Raw genomic sequence first — 21,765 nt, forward strand, 5'->3', positions numbered from 1 at the left:
GGGCAAATCTTTTTCCAGATAAACAAAAGAAGGCTCATAAGCTTAAAAGACCATTAAACTTACAGGAGCTGCAGGGAAGATAGATGAAAGCTCATATGGTTCCTCTGAGATCCAATGGCCTAATTCCAAAGACCACAGAACCTAAAATAAAATAAGTGGTAAGTAGAATCTTAGCATTTCTAAAATCACCTTTTTGAATGTCTAATTAGAGGTGACAGTGCTGTTACAATACCTGGCTTTCTATTTTATTTACCCAAACCAAATCATTGGGTGAAAAATCAATAAATAAGAAAGAAATAATTTTTACGACTAAAACAAACCATTGAAATATCAGTCATACTTCTATGCACAGCTACATTACATTTTAAAACATTGTGAGGATATTCAAAAAGTCAACTATTTTTTAATCACAATACATAGAGCAGAAAAATTGAAAAGGGAAGTCATAATATATCAGTTCTGTTCTCTCAGTTCAGTAATCATTGAATTTCATGAGGTTCCTGTTGGCTCATTTCTCCAGCTTGTCAAAGTCCATCTGAACAGGAACCTCCATCTGGTGTATCAAACACTTTTCACAGTTTCCCAACATCTGCAAACTTGCTGAGGGTGCATTCTTCCCCATCATCCAGACCATAAATGAAGATGTCAAACAATACTGGACCCCTACTACTACAAGGATTATGCAACTATTGCAAAAAATCCACATCAGATATATAAATCATCCTGCAAAGAAGAATAACTCAGTTTCTTGCACCAAAGAAGACTGCAGAACACTGACACTCCAGAAAACACATAATCATTTGTGTCCATCATTTGTGAGCTCTGAAACACTGGACCAAGATGATCTTTAGAGACTAGTAATCCTTAAAACTGTGTGCCAATGTGCACAGAATTCTGTTCTCATCAGGACCAGCATCAAATGCTTTAAAGAAAAAAACTACCTTAAATGGCTGTATTTCCAATTTCTGATATTTTAAATTTTTTTTTGGTAAAACTTTCCCTGAACTACTCCATGCAGCATTTTTTACGGATTGATTTTCTAAACATTCTTCAGAACAATTTATCATAACTTGCAATTGGTAGACTATAATATTAAAAGCTCCATGAAGAGTATTCAAATTCTATCCCTCAATTGGTGAAAGCATTGTCTTAATGGGCAAATGGAAAAAGAGAAAGTTCCTATGCCCTTGAGTCATATTACAGGACATTCTACTCCTAATTTGTAGGCAGCCTAAATTCTGAAGGCCATTCTGATGGAAGATAAAATTCTTTTTTTCATTGATTTTACAAGTGGTGAGCCATGAAGCTTTTCACAGAGGTAAAACACTGGTATCTTCTTTGCCAAGTTTGCCCACTGTCACTCAATTCAACAACTTTTCCCATTTACAGGTATTTGAGCTTCACAATGTCTCTTCTGTAGTTGCCATCTGGCACCCCTTAAGTTCAAAAAAAGCACTGCTACCTACCAGTGAGACATTCTGTTGCTCCTAGAGCAAGTGAAGCTAACTGAACAAGAAGCAGACATATACCCCCTAAACAGGATATATGGAATTTATCAGAAAGTAAATCCCTGTTTTAGGATAATAAAGCCTCTCTCATATCTTCCCTATATAGCTCTCTGGTCATTTCAAATAGATTAAGTCATTAGCATGGCCATGCACTATTAAACAGTATTATTCATCTTAGAACAAGCTCAATTTCATCAGTGTCTGAAATTATTCCCATGCTTGATTCACAATGACTGAAATACTCAGCCATTCAAATGCATATATTATTAATTTAAATTTAAATTATAAATTGTTCCCAATTAAAATTTGTGAATGAGTCTATGAAATATTCCCTGTAGATAAAAACTGGCATTATATATATTGAGCATGGTAAAGTTATCCTTTACAATGTTATAGCTCACTAATGAAAAATTCTAAGCTGAACAAATTGATCATAAACTAGTAATATAAACCTTATAAAATGGCCCAATTGCTTGTAAGAAAATAAGTTTCTGTAATGGGCTCTTTTGCCCCAAATCTATTGCTACAAAGCAGTAAATTGCAAATTCAGTTTTCATAACAAAATTATTTTCTAAACAAGTTCTACAGTTTTTAGTCCAAAGTATCCTATGCCTGATGACTTCCAGGAAAACCAACAACCTTGAATGTGAACTTCTACAAAAGCTGTTTCCTTGTTTGATGTGACAAGTGATGTCTGACTTGTGAGGAGAGGTGTCCAGTTTTGCAGGCTATTGGAAAAGATTTTTTTTGCTGACAATAGAAAGCAGCATATCCTTAGCCTTACTGTTAAACTTGATTACAAAACATTAAAAGAATACTATGTTTACTTTTAGAAAAAGCACAATCAAAGATTTGAAAATGCAACAGCTATGCAAATAGAGAAAATAATTTCTACAGCCATTATATCATACCAAACATAAAAATTAGAGTTAAGCCCATTAATAAATCAATGACCTTTAAAAAATATTCAAAACCTAATAATGCATTGCAATGTTCAGCTAAAAAAAGTATTGTAACTTCTTAAAAAATACATTTAAGACTGCAACTTAGGATTTTAAGTTATGAATTTTAGGGTGGTACCTGTGTATATTTTTTATAATTACTTTTAACAAGTTACAATAAGAATATCAAAGCCTCTTGGCTTTATATTTATAGCTGTATATATTTATTGGACATAAAAGAAACTTGTAAATGTAATTTCTCTTTTAATCATGATATAAATAGACATATTACATTAAAAAAATTCTTCATAAATAAACTTGAACAGGAACAGATGTACTGTGCTGTATTACATATACATCACGTTCTTATAGTACCAAAACTATGTTTGTATCAAAAGTAGCTGGAAAACAACCTAAATAGATTAAAATATAAACCCAAAAGATTAGTTATGATTAAGTAATCCTGTTTCATTTTCCAGGCCAATTCTACAGCAATGACCTTTATCAACCCTTGTAGTATTTACAGAATTTTGTTTAGAAATGAAATTTGTTTGTCTTAACAAAAGATGGATTAATGCTTGTCTATCATGGTTCTGGAATTGAGTACAAAGCCATCGTATCTACTCTCCTAGATAAAAAGAAAATTGGATACTGAGTTCATGAACAGGTCCTGCAGTAAATAATTAGGTCACCACTCACTAAAACATTCAGTTTTCATGAAAACAAAGACAAGAGCTTTCCATTCCAAGTCACTGAAAGTTTGTTTTTGACATTGGCAAATTTTCAACCAGTTATATTTTCTTAGCAACACCAAAAAATTCTTCAGATTCATGTAATTCAAAAAGAAGCTATGATTTGCAATGTTATTCTTAGCTGAGTACTTCAGAATGTGTGTTTCTATTGAGAATAAAGAGCTATCTCGAAGTTTTCAAATGCGCAGTTATAAAAGAGTTAGCTCAAAGGGTCTGAAAACACACTATTGGGTTAGTTATTATTTAAGGTCTCTCACCTATCTACCTAGTGCAATGCATGATTATATGGTATTTATACTTGAATAATTCATCTTGAAAATGTAAATGGAGTGCTATCAAGGTTAAATGTCTGATGGTAAATTTGGTATTTCTCCAACATCTATCTCTAAAAATAACATTTTAAGTTTTTCTCAGGAGGAAAAAAACACTTTACCTTAAATTATGTCCACAAGTCAAAAGGCAGAGGTAAATATATTTACTGACTAATTTTCTACTGAATTCCTCAATTCTGGCTAGGTAAGGCTTCAGTTTTCTCATCTCTAGTTAACCAATTTGGGTAAAAAGATGGCAAAAGTACTTGGTCATCTTATGGCCAAGTGGCCATTGACAGAATATGAAATAAGAAAATGAAGCACTTACATCATATGATTCAATGATTTAAACAGGTGAAGATATATTTTTTTAAAAGGTTCAAAGCAATGTTTTAATACAGTTAAATAAATAAATAAACAAATAAATAAATTGAGGGAACATACATTTATTGGCAAAGTTGGACCTAGTCTCTGTGAAAGAGATAAGCACAGTTCTAGAAATATTAAAAAATAGCAATCTTCCAGATAAGCAGATACTATAAGATCAAACCTGATCTGGAGATCCGAAGTTCATCTCTAGTTCTTTCTCATGCATCTCTCCTAGTAACTTCAGATCTTTGTCTAAATAGCAGCTCAATAAAATGAGTGAAAACAGCATCAGCATTTGATCCAATAACATCTACAGGGACAAACTAATCCTTGAAACAATTTCATTCAACTTATTGGCATTATAGGAGGGATATAGGTGATCCCAGGATGAGTCTACAAGGTAGACCATAAGACAGGAGGGCAACATTTCCAACCAAAACTGCTCTATGAAGAGCATAGGTAGATATTTTCACCATGTATTTGTTCACAGAAGTGCAGGGCATAAAATGGGCAATGAAATTCTAGGACAGCACTTGGAATACTGATTATCCATACTGCTTTATGTACAAAGACAGAAAACTATTTTGTAGTACTTATCTCTAGCTATCTTTGTAGTTATTTGAAGCTTTTTCTCAAGGAAAAAGGCAGCTTTCATGTTTGAGCACCCCGGTATGAAAAAGTAACTTGTGACAATTACTTTGTAACTTGTTTAATGCTCCATACAAAGCTAAATGTGGGACAGATAATTCAGTGTATTTAATTAATAGATGCAAAGAATCATATAGTAGGCTGGAATGAGTCTGTTAAGATGTTCTTCTCCAAAACCCCTGCTCAAATATGCTCCTCTTAATGCAGCCAAGGATGCCATTAGTTTTCTTTTGCCACAAAAGAACATTACTGGATCCTTAAGGTGGCCAAAGATGCAAACCCTCTATTCCAAGAAAATTAATCACCAAGACATTCTGAAAAACCTGAAGTATACCACAAGAACTTCAGATAACTGCATATATATCATACAGGACAAACTTCATACTGGAAAGTGCCAGACATCTTGAAAACAAAAAGGCAGCAGTTTATTTTCCACCCAACAAGTAAATTTTAAAGCATTTATAAGAAAGAGGAAACCACGAAATTTAGTTACTCAACAATCCTTTTCTGTATAAGATGAAGAGCTGTTGCCATATAAATTTCACCATCGATGTTTTATAGCTCTGGAAACATGAGAAAATCTGAGAAACTGTCATCTGCAATGTCAGACTGAGTGGCTAATCTCTATTATTACAGTGAGCAATGGAGATGGATTAAGCTGGGCTCACAGATAAGTCCCCACCCACTCACCACTATACCTATTATATATTTTTTCCCATTTGCAGTGAAATATCTAAGAATTTCCCTTTATTTTTTCCAATGCTGAACATAATACATGTTCCAGAACATAACAGAAATATATCAGGACATAAAAAGTTCAATCTGAATTATGTGAGTTGGCTAATGTTGAGCAGAAATTAATCTGTCCAAAAATAATGCATGGGACATGAGTTTCTCATCCATGAGATAAGTCCTCTTTCTAAGCTAGATAATGAGGTACAACACAGGAATATTTTGGTTAAATTAAGCACTGAAAAACCATAACTAACTAACAGATTTTCACACAGACAAAATTCATATAATTGAACTAAGTAAGCCTGAATAACTGAACATTGGCATCACTGCAGGTAGCATGGACACAAACATAGTTGATATTTCAGCTATACAAACTAAATTTAATTTCTTGTGTAGTAAAGTTAGAAACATTTCTTACCCATTCATAAGAAACAATCCAACACCCACGAGCAATTCCCAGCATAACATTCAAGGTACGACGAGGACTCCCAGTAACTACATGACTTGTTGTTTCACACACTTCATTTGAGAACAAAAAGTCTCCAAGTTTCTTCACAACCTGAATTACTGTATTTTGCTTCCTAAAAAAGAAGAAAAGATAAAAAAGCCCATGCAACATTGAATAGAGGAAGGCAGAATTATAAAAGCATGTACATACACCACAAATTAATTCAAATTCACCTCATTTCTTTTCCCACTAAACATTTTTTATCCTTTTCTCACTAAGCCTCTACCTATTTACTAGCCCTAAATTCATTAGCCTCTCCAGAGTCCTAACAGACCCTTTTCCATTATCACACAATCACATCTACTTGCACATCAAAGCCCTTCTGCCCCCCTCATCTATCTTGTCTGTTTAAATAAAAGCTTTTGAGTGCAGAATTATCCATTATGTTGTTTGTGTACAATGCCCAACACAACAGAGCCTAATTCTTTGTTTCTTTTATATAAAGAATATAAAACTATAAGAACTATAAAAAATATTACCAAGGAATGTAAACATGCAGACACAGCACATTTAACAGGTTTTCATTAAGAAGACCCAGATATTCAGCATCTGAACAATGCTGTGTCTAAATTTAGAAAAGTCCCAGGGTTCTATCTGGCTTGCAACCTACACATCTATGCCAATGTTTCAATTAAAAATTCACTTATCCTTAAATACAAGGATGATTATAATGAAATACATAAAATTAGGTCTACATTCCAGAATGGCCATCTATAACTGGAATTCTAATTTGAGCTTTCTACATAGCTATGCAGGAGCATATAAATAAAGAATTATGAAAACAGGAAGACCTTAGTATCACAAGAGGAAAGCTGTTGCATGATAACAATTTACTGCTTTTGTTAATGATTATTTTTACAATTATAAATGATCCTTAAAGATCTGTAAAATAAAGCAAAATTCTGGTGGCCTCTCTACTCCCTAACTAACTTGGAAATGTCCATGCAACACAAGAGAAAGCAACAAGTCACAACCTTGAACACAGCCACACGATCACAGTGGTGATCCTTTAAGGCAAAACTTCTGAGGTAATCACAAACACAATGCAAGTGCACTCAGAGCACCTCCAGAAGCCTTTGGGGTTGCTTCATTTTCACTGCATTTAACTCCACAGAAAGGAAGTCTGGTAGAACTCCCAAAATACCCCAGCTAAATCAAACACTACTTAACAGAATCCCAACAAAACTGAAAAAAAATTCTTCACAAAAATTGGAGCAATCATTTTTCAAGAAATTTAAAACAAGAAAATGAATAGTGAAAACCGTACAGCAAATTAATGTCACAATTAAATCAAAAGGTGATATTGTATGTTGACATACTATAAAAAAATCCTATGGCTAACCTTCTCCCTGTTATGAATTCTGGCCTTGGTTTTATAGCTTTGATTGTTACTAGAATTCTTAGTATTCCCTTTTCATTTTGTGAGCTTTAGCTTGATATAGCCTACAAGTGAATGTTTTTGCAACATTGCAACTCATAGGTGCTGGCCCTGCCCAGACTGCATGCTCCATGCTTTACCTGAACCTTTTCTAAATTCTTCCTGTGTCTACACAAAATTCCTCACAAGGAGAAGAAAATTTTTTGTTGTACAAGTCTTGAATCAAAGATGTGTTACAAACTGCAGAGAAAACTCACCAGTTTATACTTGGGACAGCTGCAAAAACTGATGAAAATTTATAGCAAAATTTCAGTGAATTTTTAAATCAGAAAATTAGATAGCTGTATGGTTGCGAATCAGTGAGCAGCATTTATTATAATTTCAAAACCCAATGCCATGAAACTACTGAACTCATGCATCTTAAAATGCAAATTCTAATGAATCACTTTCAAGGTTGTAGCTACTATTATCTGCACTGTAGTGATGATCCACAGTGATTCTGCATTGCATGACTTGTGAGGTTCATTTTATAGTCCTGGTGTTACTAGCATCCAGTCACATTAAATAGAAGAAAAATATCAATTCTCTTTTATGTCCCTGACATATACAAGTACACTTGTTAATAGCTATTGATAACCTTTTACAAAAAACTTCTGAAAGCATAACCACTAAGTGCTGTTTCTGAGTATTTATTTCTATGTAACTGTCAACATTTAGTTACAGCAAACCTGAAACAGATTTTTGGGTAGTATAAATATCTTGAGTTTTGAAAAAGAATTCAAAAACTGTAAGCAAGTGTAGTATAAAATAAGGAATCGTGTTTTTGTTGGATGTTCCTTATGCTTTAAGACTTTTAAGAGAATGATAAGAGCATGCCAGAAAATTATTAACTCTCTCCCAAAATATGCAGTGGCAGCTGCTTCTAATGTTCTGAAACGAAGTCAGTAGAAAGCCTACAACTGATATTTATTCTGCAACTATTCGTATGAAATAAAACATTTTAAACTGATGTTTCAGATTATAACTTTTTAATTAGAAATAATTAAAATGTATGCTGAAAAGGCTGTGTTGGGCTGAACCATTTACTTCATACAACTACTATGTACATTTCCTTCAGATAAGTTCAAAACTTGCTTAAGATTATAGTGTTATTGCTCTGAACCTTTGTTGATCTCACCTATGGAACTACTTCAGTCTCCACCAGAAAAACAAAAACTTATATATACATTGCAAATAACAACAAAATACATATGTACAAACAAGTTTCTAGCAAGAATTCAAAACGAAATAAAGTGCAGAGCCCAAAGATAAATTTAATTTTCTATAAGCATAAAAAATTATTAATATTCAAATTTAAATGGTAGGCTGAATAAAGAATCAAAATGCTTAATACTTACTCAGAAGACATACTTGTCATAACTAGCGTCCTTGTTGGCTAGAGACATGAAAGAAACAAGAAAACATAAAAAATCTGGAAAAAAAATCTCTGAAAAAAACCCCTTAAATTAGAAAATGTTATGTTCAAAAGGTGCAAACTACTTCATAACTATACTATCACCTGGGGAAAAGTCTGTACTTAATTAACACACATACTAGAAATACTAAACTTTGAGGAGAAGGCAGGAAGGAAGGAAGGAAGGAAGGAAGGAAGGAAGGAAGGAAGGAAGGAAGGAAGGAAGGAAGGAAGGAAGGAAAACCCTTCAATCATGTTTTATGTCAAAGCATACAGTATAGCAAAAGACAGGAATGTAAGCTTTTTTAGTAAAAGCAAAATGCAAAGGATTTCCAGCCTAGGATGCCACAGAAATAAGGACAGTATTGGTCTCCTTAGTTTTCATCAGATGGAAAGGAAAAGGAAGATTACCCACAACAAAGAAAACCTGCAAAAGGTAGAAACTGCTTCAGAAACAAGAAATATAATTTTAATGGTTTTGTTTTTATTTTGATACTGTATTTTTTGGGGGTTTTGGCACAACTTCAGTATTTTATGTCAAGGTTAAATAAACATTCTTTCTACTCTTTGGTATTTTCTAGTGAATAAAAGTTGTCCAAGTAATGTCACAAACAGGACGTACTCAAAGAATACAGCAATCTTCAAATCAGCAATTCTGAGACACCTTAAACAGCAGTCCTTCCTTCTCCTGCAATACTCCCCATAGCTTTTGTGAGAGGCAGAAATGTTTGCCCCATACGGACTTAAAATAAGCTTGGGAAGAATTATTATTAAAGAGGTCAGAAGAGGAGGAAATTCATCACCACTGACCATGAAAGCCTCCAGTATGCACAAAAGCAGGACAGAACATCAATTTTAGCAGCATCAGAGAAATACATAACTACATAGAACATGGTCATTAAAAAACATATGTAAGAAGAGGTTTTGGTCATCTTAGCTAAGAATTACTCATAGCTACATAAACATGCATAAATATATATATATATATATATATATGTATACAATCATTTTGATTTTGTAGGAAAAGGAGACTGAATTTTATACACTGATTTCAAAAAATGTCTTCTAATTTTCAAAATCAGTATATGAATTTAAATTACTTCTCCATATAGCTACTGCTCCATATGAAATACTAACTCCCAGTTCTGTCCCCCAGTATATTACCATGACCACAAGTGGCAAGCTCCCAAAGTATCCACTAAAATACAGTTTCTTTTGGATAATGCACTGAGGTAAGAGTATAAAAATATTTCTAATTGGGAGCAAAGGCAAAAAAAAAAACCAAATTCAGGGCAACTCATTTTACCTAGTAATGAATCAAAGAACAGAAGAGAGAAATCTGCTGCAATTCCATCTGACCTCTGTTATCAGTACAGAAGAGTTCTCTATTGAACAACCAAGTAACCTCTCACATTTAAGAAAAGAGCTGGAAATACCTGTGTAGACAATTAGACTAACTAATAATGTGCACCATGACTATTCATTATATGAACACTTTTGCATAAATAGAACGCGTACCCTTGAGAATGTAGGTTAAAGATAACACAAGTAGTAGTCATTTCAACATACACGTGGTAATTTCATTGTGGTTGTGTACATTTTAAAACCACAAAATCCAGACACTATTTAAGTCTTCAGAAGAAACATAATGCAGCACATTCCATAATTTTTAAGATTAATAATAAACATGCACTCAGACCACACTATGTGAGTGCTACAATACTTCAAACTGACCATGTATACAATGTGAAAATATAAATCCAAATAACAATAGAACAAAAGAAAAATTCAAAAGAAAAAAGGAAGAAACTTTTGCATTGAAATACTGGAAAGAAATTCTATGCAGTATTTTTGGAAATACAAGTGTCCAAATTCTAACTTGTTGCCAGCAATACTTACTGATGATGTCTCACTCTACTGCTAGTCAGATAGCTAAAAAGAATATGCCCTTATCTTGATCAAATTTGGTTCTATTCTTAGCCAAAAGAATTTTTACTGCATTACTTCCAACTCCAAACAAGCAGTCAGATTTAATTGCTCTTGAAAGTTCCAACTCAATTCTACACTGGACTTTTATATGCAAAGAATCTGAGCAAAAGTAATGACAATGCAACAATATATGTCAAATATACCTATCCTAACATGAATATGTTAGTATTAAGTTATATGCACTCAAAATTTGACAATAAACACTCCAAAAAGACATCTAATAACACATTGAGGGCTCTTGTGGCAAAAGGGCCCCACATTACTGAACAGGTTAGGTCAGATGATTAAAATCAGATGCGAGGCCACATTACTATGAGTATATGCTTCATACTGTCTTAATATACATTGTAGGATCTCCATACACTCATGAGCATTAAAGGACTCTGGGATGTAACAGTCTGGAAGGCAAAAAACGGAGCTTAAAAACAAGGTTTTGCTTGGCTCTGTCCAGTGTTTTTGGGTGGAAAAACTCATCTACATCAAATGTGTATGTTTCAGCATGGTCATGACATTCTCCTCTATTACCTGAAGCCAGCCTCATTGCTATCACAATCAAGCTTCTTGCCTAAAAGTCTGCAGTTAAATCCACACACAGCAGTTGCACTAGGTTCTTGAGAGTGTTTGTCTAGTATTAGCTCCAAAGTAGATCTTGATGTGTCAGTTCAGAATGCGCAAAAAATATCCTTCCTCGCAGTTTTTTATAAATGCTATGAAAGTACTACTAATCACACCACTATTTTTGCCAAACTTGGCTTAAAAAGAAGCAATACTATAAACTAAGGCCAGTGCAGCTTGATATCCTACAGCTGCTTCTTCAACTTCAGAGCAGAAACGTTTGTTAGGAGTTCCTTAATACCATGTCTATAGGTAAGTAAAACTAGTGGATCCACAAATCAGGAAATCTACAGCCTGTCCTGACCTTACCCTGCAAGGTCAGCTTTTGAATTGTAGCTTTTATGTTACAACACATTGTGTAAAAGATGATGCAGTGAGAATTCTGAACAAATGTCTTGTCAGTGCACTTCGAAGTAGCTCAAAGACTCAAGAATGCAGAAGGGTGTACACAAAATGTAGAAATTGGAAATAAATTTAATTTCTTACAAGCTACTATTTCATTTGCATTCAGAACTGCATATTTTTGCAAGTTAAAGGTCATTTGCTAAGCAGACAATATTTTGTTTTATTGCTTCAATAAGACAAGCAGTACTCTTTAATTACAGTTACCAAGTAGAAAACTTAGCCAAACTATGTTCTAATTTTCAGTTCTACATTTTTCAAGTTAATTGCTTTCTCCTCCACCCCCTACTATGCAATTTTTCTTCTGTGCTTTTTGTGTCTGTTTTATTTTACATGTTGCTTTTATTGAAAAAAAAGAGTTAGCTTTCACTTTTCTGACCAGCAAAAAGACATCTGGTGAGCATCATTATGAGTTCTAATGCATGTTTGTAGCAGGATTATTATTAATAAAACACTGGAAAAGGTGGTATTAAGTTAACTGGTCCTTTTATTTATAATTAATCTCTGAATCCTGAAGAGTTGCATATCCATACACTGAATCAGAGCACACGCTCCTTTCTGAATTATTTTTGAGGTCTGGAATTCAGACTTCATTATAAATGACAGCTTCAGCTTTCCTTTACATATTTCTTTAGAAGCACTGTTGCATTAACAAGATTTTTCTAAGTCATCTGAAATATAGAACATTCATTTCAGTAGCTAGAAGGAAACAGTACTTGTAAATTTCCCCAGTACTTAAAAGTGATAATTCTTATTTGTTAACTGACCTACACCACAAAAGAGGTATCCAACATCAAAATGTATTCCTTCTGTCTTCTAAATTTGAGCTGGTGTTTCTTGGAGCTGAAGGACAAGATGAAAAAATCCTGTTTTGTACAACCTGCTTTTCTAGAAGGTGAACTCAAATTTGCTTTGTAAAGCATGTCATGAGTTCTTCTTCATAAGTGACAAATGAATAAAAATTAGACCATAAAATGTTTTCCCAGACTAGCTCAAGAATAAAGTGTATTCATGCAAAGAATTGATTTGACAGGAATAGGTTTAGATTTGTCACTGGTTAAATTCCAGCCTATGTACATTAGATCTTATTTTATCTTTGTATCAAGAACCCAGGTCTCAAATATTTTTCAAGAAATTATTTCAACTATAGAACTTTTAAATTGTCTATTATTTAGTCCAAGTTTGTCATGGTTTGAGCCTGGCACAGAGCCAGTGCCCCCATGAAAATGCCCTCACCCTGGTGTCTGCTGTGAGATGTGACCAGGAATAAGCAAAACAGGCTCTAGCTTAAACATAAAGAACACTTTATTACCTAAACTACAGGAAAATAGGGAAAAACTATAAGGAAAAGGGAAAAAAAAAATTGAAAACCTTACAAAAAAAACCACTTTCCTCCTCCCCACTACCTGAATTTCCCAATCCGATACATTCTCCCAAATCACCAACTGCCCAGCCTGGCACCACACTTTAGTATACTCAAACTTCAGTTCATGAAGAGGAGAGGAGTCCTTCTTGTTCCATAGGCTTCCCCTGGAAACACGCTGAAACCTCGTGTGCTTCCATGTCACTTCGGCACCGCCCGGAAAGTCCTTTTGCCGCTTGTGACATCTTCCTTCCATGCCCAGTGCTCTCACCACCGTGCATGGACCAGAGCTGCTTTTAGGGCTGTCTTTTAAGGATGCCTTGTCTCACTCCAAAAAGGCACAGTCTCTGCTTTGGGACATCTGTCCCCCCCCATATTTTTCCAACCCCCTGGGGCCGAGGGGTCCCCACGATGAACCCTCCTGGTTCTGAGGCACTGCCTCCCCCTAAGTGCAGTCTCTGTGTCACAGGAACAAACTGAGTCCATGGCCACAAGAAAAGTCCAGCCAAAAGGCCACTCCAAGCATCTCTCTCTTCACTCAGCCAGTCTTCTCTACGTCCTTCGGGCCAGGTCCTTGTTTCATCTTATCTCCCTTCTTAGTCAGCTCCGAGGAGGATCAGCATTCTTGCAAGGCCCCAATCATGAAAGAAAGGGGTTAAAAATTTCAGTCTCTGCCTGTCTCAGAACGACGATACTCCCACACGCGCTGCTGCTCCGGCCGGCCGGGCTGCACCCTCCTCCCCCCTTTCTCCCCCTGGGCCGGCTGCTATCACATTCAAACGCCGGCTCTCCTCTCTCCCTCCTGGGGGGGGGAATGACTGCCTGATGTCTCTTGGGGCTCCTCCACCCTTCCATCCTCAAGGGCCTTCTCACCCCCATCTCTGTCCAGGCCCAGGCCTACCGCATGGCTGCCCCTCCCCCGCCCAGCAGCAGCGGCTGGACAGGGGAGGGCGATCCGACCTCTTTCCCTCGAAGTCCCAAGAGAGCCTCCCAGGGCCAGAGCTCTGCTTTTTAACCCCTGTGTATTCTCGGAGGTGTGTCCAAACCCCACTGGCTACACCAGGTGCCAGTATCAAACTCTGGACATCCATTGGTTTGACCACAGCATCCCAGAATTCCCACTTCTTCCTGGTCAAACCACCACAAAGTTCTTCTCTTGTGCCTTAGGGTTGACTGAAGTTCTGAAAGAAATAAGCATTGGAGTAGTCTCAAACTCAGATACATGTTTTAGTGGAGTGAAAAAAGAGATCTTCAACTTCAAGACTCAACAAGATACCGATACCCTAAGTGGTTTGGCCAATATTCAAGGGATAAAGAACTTTTGGAGGCAGGCAGGAAGAAAACAGTACATTTGTGAGCAAAGACAGTTTAAGGAAGAGTATATTATACTATTTTATAATCTTCAAATCACTTTTTTTCTCTGCCTATTGTAGGTCTATCAGATGGTTTTGAAATTGCTTTACTACCCTTATACTCAATTTTGTTCTCTACAACTGCATTTCAGAAGTAATAATCTTCAGTCTTATTAGTATATGAACCAAAAGATAGAGGTATAGGTAGCATAGGAATATTTAAAATCAGGTTAATTTCACTCTGCTTGTATTTAAGAAGATTGCAATGAGGACCCAAAACTTAAAGGCTGTTTACAGAAACAATTTATAAGTAATATTACATTAATTTATTCAAGTAATAGTGGCTCATAGCTGAAAATAACTGGTAATTGTAATGAATGATAACTATTCAGTATTTTCAAACAGCAATTATTCAAAGCTGTAATTTAGTTTCTGGCTGGCCTTTCTCTTATCAGTCCTTTGATATTGATATTTTGAGTCACCATTGTGAGTCATTGGGCAGAAGAATTTAGGCATAAAGATACATTTCCCTTGTGCAGATTGTAAGCATGGAACCATTTTAAGAGGGAAAGAACCATTTGGCATCACCCCAACTGTTAAATGGTGCGTTTGCACAATTGTTAGTAGTGTAAGGTTAATTTGGATAGTTGAAGTCCTCTGGAGATTGCCAACTATTCAACAATGAGTGGGATTTGAGGTGAAGATGTTTGCAGGCCAAAAGACTCAATCCAGGATTTATGTTAATTTTGTGTTAAGATAAAAGATTTTAAACTTCAGTAAATACTTTGCTGACAAGACTGTAACCCACTTGATGGTAATCAACAACCTGACTTAAAGCTTTACGGCCTTCAAGACCATATGGTAAACAAGTGGACAAAACTTACTTCATGCTTTTAAGTGCAACAGCAATATCAGGAAGGGTATAATAATAATTTTTTAGAAGCCCACAGAGACTTTTTTTAGTATCTTGAAGGAAGGAAATATGTGAAACACAAAAGATTTTTGTAGAGCATATGTAATGTGTTGCAAGATTTTTTCCTGTTTGACTGATTGCATATTTATATTTCTGTTCCACACAGATTTGTTTGTCATAATTCAATTCTAGAAAGATCACACCAATAATCTATCAAAAGTTTAATTTCAATGAAGAAAAGGATGGAGAATGGAAATGGAAATTTCCAGAGAAAGGATGAAAATTTGTCAAATTATTAAAAAAAATCTTAATGAGGAAACATCAAATGCTGACAAAAAGGACTTTGGGAAGTCTTTCGTTCAGATTGATTTTCAACAATTTTCAAGATCTGCAAGACTATAATTTAGAAAGGAGACCCATTAACAAAAGGATTTCCAGTAGAGTTATGCCCGATACCAATAGGTTTACGTAGGCTGTTCATTTCTCCAAAAGTTAAATTAAAAAAAAAAAAGAAAAGAAAAAAAAAAAAAAAGAGGACCTAAGCAGCAGTTGCTTTTCCTCCTGATAGTTGCTGATTCCAAGATTCCAAGGGGGAAAACAGTTTCAGTTTTACAGTTATTCTCTGCCAAACCAGCTGCAGTCCAGTGGATTATGTGGTTTTCTGGCCTTATGGTTGTGAACACTGTGCATATCAAAATCAGGAAAGAACAGCATAGATACATGAGGTATGCTTCAAGCACGGACTCTGTGGTCTGACTTCTTGCACAACATTTCTGTACTGTTCCCCCTCATGCTCTGAGCCAGAAAGCCGCATTTGCTTTTTGCACCTAAGTCTTCCTTCCACCATTAAATCCAAGAGTGCTACAGACTTTTATTTAAAATGATGGAGGTGACATAAATATACTTCAAACTTGAGATTCCAGGATGTTCCTCTTGGTGCTTACTCTTATCTACCATTCACTATAGATAGATCTTGATCAATTTCCTACTTGCCTAAAATTAGTAACAAAAAAGATGTTCTGAATTAATGTGAAGTTGCATAAACAGTCTCTTAATCAAAACTCACCAAGCCTACCAGCTTTCTAGGATAAAAAAGAAACAGTGAAATGGGGTTTTTTTTCCTTAATTTTATGAAGACAAAAAATTTCAAAACTCTCCACTGACTTAAGCCTCTATGTCTTTTAGAAGAAAGTTCTAAAAAATAACCAATATGTTAATTTGTCGAGCAAACAAAAATTTAGTGACAATTTTATTTCAAAAATTGGAGAAATTCAGTTCCTGGATCTTTCCTATCCTGCCTTCTAAGATGACAAGCTACAGTCAACCACCTCAGGTTTCACTGTCGCAGCACATTTCCAGTGCTCCAAACAACGACACATACAAGAGTGTGAACACTAGCTGCAAGTGTCCCTGGAACAACAGGAAACAGCTTGAGCTGAAAGGAGCATGTGCCTTTTGCCCTAGAAAGGCACTGATTTTAAAAGATACAGTTTCAAAATTAAGCAATAGACCACAGTACCTCAGTAGGTGGTCCCAAAAAGCTAATATGAAACCTGTCATAAAGGGAATGATTTCTAGGGACCCAAGGTCATAAATCAACCCATTAGGTTCATCTACAGGAGATAACAAAGCTGTTGACATTAGGATATGGCCCAAAGCATGCAATGTAAGGTACAGCAGCAGATGCCAAGGGTATGGCTTCTGTCCTGGAAGCCCTCCACTTGATGTGGGAGAAGTGTGGGGGACAAATTCACTAGCTAGAGAAAGTCCAGAATCAGAATTGCATTGTGGAGTTTGAGTGAAAATGGGATTAATCATATAGAAGGATTTTTAAGACTGTCCCTAACCATGGGATTCATAGGCATCCTTCATGGTGCTATTCTCTGACCACCCCCATAACAGTAAGCATTTTCCCCAAACCATAAAGGTAGGTAGTTCCAGTTTTTTCTTTGTTAATTGTAATGGAGCTTGCATGTTTCCACCTCGTCTAATTCACTGTCTATTCATTTGGGTCTCAAGTCAGTAACATTTCAAGCATCAGTATTTAAAATATGTACCTATTCAAAGCAACTGCAAATCAAAACTGGAAGGAAAACATAAAACAATGTTGTTCCTGAAACCAATACAATCTAAGACAAGTCTATGAAAGCCCATATAAAATATGGTCATAAAGTCACTTTCCTGAATGTCTGGCAAGATGCTTCATGTTTTATAGTTACAGATTTTTCCAGAAATTAACATTTGTTTTTCCATGAATAAAGTAATTTTTAAAAGGATTGTGATAACAGGATCTAACAATGGCCTGCTCCATGCTATTTGTTCCACAGCATGAGCTTAGATTGCTTGTAAAAATCTTCTCTCAAAAAATCTTTTAAAATTCAGTCTTGATGTACCTTCACCCAAATCCAAGAGCTACAGAAATACGAGCCAAGATGAATCTCTTTAAAAACAAAACAAAGGAATTTCACTTAAGTCCATACTGTTTTCTTTGTAAAAATATGTTTTTAATCATCCCTCATGATGCTTAACTGGTTTTCTCACATGGTTAAAGAGTTTCTTCTTTTCATTCAGAAAACAGTACTTTTAAGGTTTTTTAACTTTACAATTTATTCCAATTGCATTTCTAGTGATTTGAGACTTTTGATGTGAGACTCTTAGATGCCTTAAAAGATATCCAGCACCTCTCATATCCCTCTAAAAATATAAAATAAATTTTTATTTGAATGAAATGGCATTTAATTGGTTAATATTAGTCTCTGATCTTTTTAAAATACAAAATATTTAATTTGTGACATGCAACAGGTGTTGTGATAAATATAAACTTTTTTGTGACAATAAGCTGTGAAATGGGCACTCAACAGTTCACCACTACTGCAAATAACTTGTTTGAATACATCACTGGCTTTAAGATGAATTTTAGTTATTTCATTTTGTCCTCCCTATGCAAAGCAACAAAGAACTATGTATCCAATTTCATGGAATAATTGAGAAACACATCACAATGCATAAAGGGTTTATTTTATCCCTGCAATCCACTATCATCAACTTAGATTTCTAGACCAGGGAAGCCACCTGCTGACATTCACAAGCATTAGTTGACAGTGCTTATCCTCACCAACTCTGTCTCAAAACTAAGAGTGAATTTTATAAATTTGTCTGCATGCACTGACTTTGAACACACCAAAAGTCCTGGTTTTGGGGTAGTGGTGATGCATTTTCAAACTCAAAAATCTTTTTCCTGAAGCTATTAAAGGTTCCTGAAAATCTTATCTTCCCCAAACATGCATGCAGCTGCCATTATAAACTGTTCTGTCTCCATGGCTTTTGTTTGTTGACAGTACAATTTTACATATATTTGATTTGACATCTCCTACATTAACAGTACAATAAGCACGCCTATATAAAGAGTATAAATAAAGAAACTATTAGTACTTTAACCTAAAATTGTGATATACAAGTATCTGAACAAAGGGATTCTTAGTTTTGACTTCAGATAAAACAAAATACAAGAAACTCAACCAGCATGAGGTTTTGAAGAAAACAAAACCCTACCACAATAGCACAGCAGAGAACACAAAACCCATAGCTTGATTTCTATTTAAGAAACTACAAATAAAAAATTGAAAGAACCATAGCAGTAAATAATGTTAACACCTAGACCTAAATATTTTTGTTTCCTACAAGATATTTTTCCTTGGCTTTTTTAATATTTACCATTACATAGTGAACTCCAAAGACCCACTGACATGCATTCACTGTACTGAATGAATTAATATGGTAGTGTTCATTGAAGTATACACCACAGGGAATGAGCTGTAACTAAAGTACACTAATAATCTGGGAACTACATTCAACAAGCATCTAAAATATTTTTAAAGAGGAATTAGATTTCAACCCCTTTTTCTATAAAAAAGATAGCTGCAATTTACATAGCTGTCTCTTATTTTGGGAAGCAAAGTAATGAATTTAACAGATCACACATAACAGATTCCCAGCAATATGGTCTGCCTGAAGAGTCACATAGCCACATTGGTGGGAATGTTTGTACATGTAACTATCTAGGAAATGGCATTTCTTTTACAGTTGTATTTTTAGCATAGAATTTCTTTTAAGATTTAAATAAGTGTTAGGAAATTCTTTATAATAGTGCGATTCAATAAAATATTACTTTGAAAAATATTTGCACCATTTCTCTCCCATTTTTTCTTTAGGCAAAGGAAATTAACTTAGGTTTTCTAACTTAACTTTTACATTGCCAAAAGTCAGCAAAAAGTTGCAATGTTTAAGCCATAGCCACTGGAAAAAGTATTAAATAAAAATGGTGTATAAAGTTTGGTTGCTTTCATGAAGCTCCCAGAACATATTTTGATTGGTACGAGAGGCGCTTTGCAATATAATTATTTACAAAAATGTACATAGTCTGGTTTTGCTTAGAAAAATATTCTCTTAAAATTTAAACTTTTCAGTGCAACAGTCTCATTTCCAGACATAGCACCTGGTTAATCACATAGCACCTTTTTGTGAAGTTCTTTTTTTTTTCTCTTTCCAGTCAAATCCCCGTCCTTCCCCAAAATTGTCTCCATGTGAACCTGCATAGTCAAGATGACAATGAAAACCTTTAAAATAAGTTTTAAAAAGCATTCATGATATGAATGAAACTGTGTACTGCTATTTTATTGATATTTGATAATATTTTTAACATTACCAAATTATATAATTTTAATTGATATTTGATAATATTGATAATACCATTTGGGTGAAATGGTATGATCACTAAGCTGAAATGGGTGGATAAAAGAAGCCACTTTCAGCCAAAACACTGAGTAGAAATTTTGTCTAGCACTCACTTAGCTTTGTTACTGTTAAACACCTCACAGAGCATGCTTTGCAAGCAGACACCATGTAGAACCAATAAAGATACCTCTGATTGAAATGTCAGATCTGAAAAAGGGAAAGAATAAAAGAGAATTTCATGTCGCATTTTGTTTCTCCTCAGTACATAATTGTTATGTTGGGATCTTAAGACAAATGAGTCAGAACTAACACTGATGTATGATGCTCTTGTTGAGTAATTTCGCTAGAGAAGGAATCAGTACCAACAAACCTGACAAATGTCCAGGCACACTTTCTGCAAACAGCCTTAGAAAGAGCCATTGAGTGTGGTTTGTGGATTTACATACAGCAGCTTTAGTCAGTTTTCTGTGCCAGGAAATTAAACTACTCTGGAGAGATACTTTAGCCTAAAGAGTACACTATCTTAAATGCTTCTACAGGACATGCATCAAGAGGGATATATACCTTCTATTTATTAATTTTACACATCATACATTTAGGAAAATAAATGGAATAAATATTAGAAAAGTAAAAAGGAGTAAGGTGCAGAAAAGTCAAATAATCTTTTAAATCCAGATATCACTGGTCCATGGAAATTAATATCCAATCTTCAGGATGTTAAACATATTGAACAACTTAGCAATTGCACCTGCACAAAACCTTTGCATAAAAAAGTTTCAAAATCTGTATCAGTCTCTTTGAAATTCCACCAGTATCTACCAATGAAACAACTAATTTCCTATAGTTAACGACAGCAGACATTCTAAGTGCTTTAGGACTTCCCATTTTCAAAAGAACTCAGCACTCATTTCAAATGTGACTTGCTACTTACTGATTAAAATAACTAGTATTTATTTTCCTGATCAGTTTTATATTTACTTAAAAGATTTTACAAAGGAAAAACACTAAAAAAATTTCAGTACTGACTCAATCCTTTCTCCCTTTTTTATAGCCAAACTGAGCTCAAATACTAAATTAAGAAATTTACCAGAACCTGAAAGAAAATCCTGCATAAATCTTTATTCTGCAAAAACATCCACTGGTAATGATCCAGTATAAAACAAATTTTAAAAACCTGCTGCATTTAGTAACTCCTCCAAAAGGACAGGCATCTTTTCAGGTAACTTTAGTGGGTTTTCAGCTTTTTTCAGTTTGAACTGGCTTACCAATCTCATTTATGATGTCAGCTTAGCATGAACTCAGCCACTACAAGTTATCAGAGAGCTCAGTTTTATAATTATAAACCAAGAGCATTAGCATAATATTTCAAGAAAAGTGAGATTCAGGGAAGTTTTAAAATTGATACTGCAAAGAGAATTTATTTTAATTTTTGTACATACAAAGACACTCAATGATGCTCCATGACAGAGCCTAACAAAGCAAATGTCAGTTAAACTGACCTTTTGGAGTCTTCCAGCTTTTTTTAAGCCCCCAGTGTGCTTATTCTTCTGCTCATTAAACATTTTGCAAGAGGTATCAGTAACGTGACACTCTGAAACTTCATCTTCACCACCTAGAAACCAGATTTAGAAACTTAAAATGAAAAATGCAATCTTGTGAAATGAGACTGCAACCTATTATTTTATCATAGCACAGCACTATGCACCCTTAAAGATACTTAATATTTTGTACCAGTTTTTTTCACTGGATTTCAGTTAGGGAAAAGGAATGACACTCAAGCATCTAATTTCATAT

General features: G+C 34.8%; 1 protein-coding gene across 1 annotated transcript in view; it reads right to left on the reverse strand.

Moving 5' to 3' along the window:
• Window positions 1-21,765, reverse strand: part of MCPH1 (microcephalin 1) — a 122,324-nt gene that overhangs the window by 80,164 nt on the left and 20,395 nt on the right. Inside the window, exons 9-12 of the mRNA XM_064707166.1 lie at window positions 21,471-21,583; window positions 8,548-8,585; window positions 5,683-5,845; window positions 64-141 (exon numbers count right to left, since the gene is read on the reverse strand). Coding sequence (XP_064563236.1) covers window positions 64-141; window positions 5,683-5,845; window positions 8,548-8,585; window positions 21,471-21,583 — 392 coding nt within the window. The remainder of the gene's footprint in view (window positions 1-63; window positions 142-5,682; window positions 5,846-8,547; window positions 8,586-21,470; window positions 21,584-21,765) is intronic.

Source organism: Zonotrichia leucophrys, chromosome 3 (assembly GCF_028769735.1).
Source record: "Zonotrichia leucophrys gambelii isolate GWCS_2022_RI chromosome 3, RI_Zleu_2.0, whole genome shotgun sequence".
Taxonomy (NCBI): Eukaryota; Metazoa; Chordata; class Aves; order Passeriformes; family Passerellidae; genus Zonotrichia; species Zonotrichia leucophrys.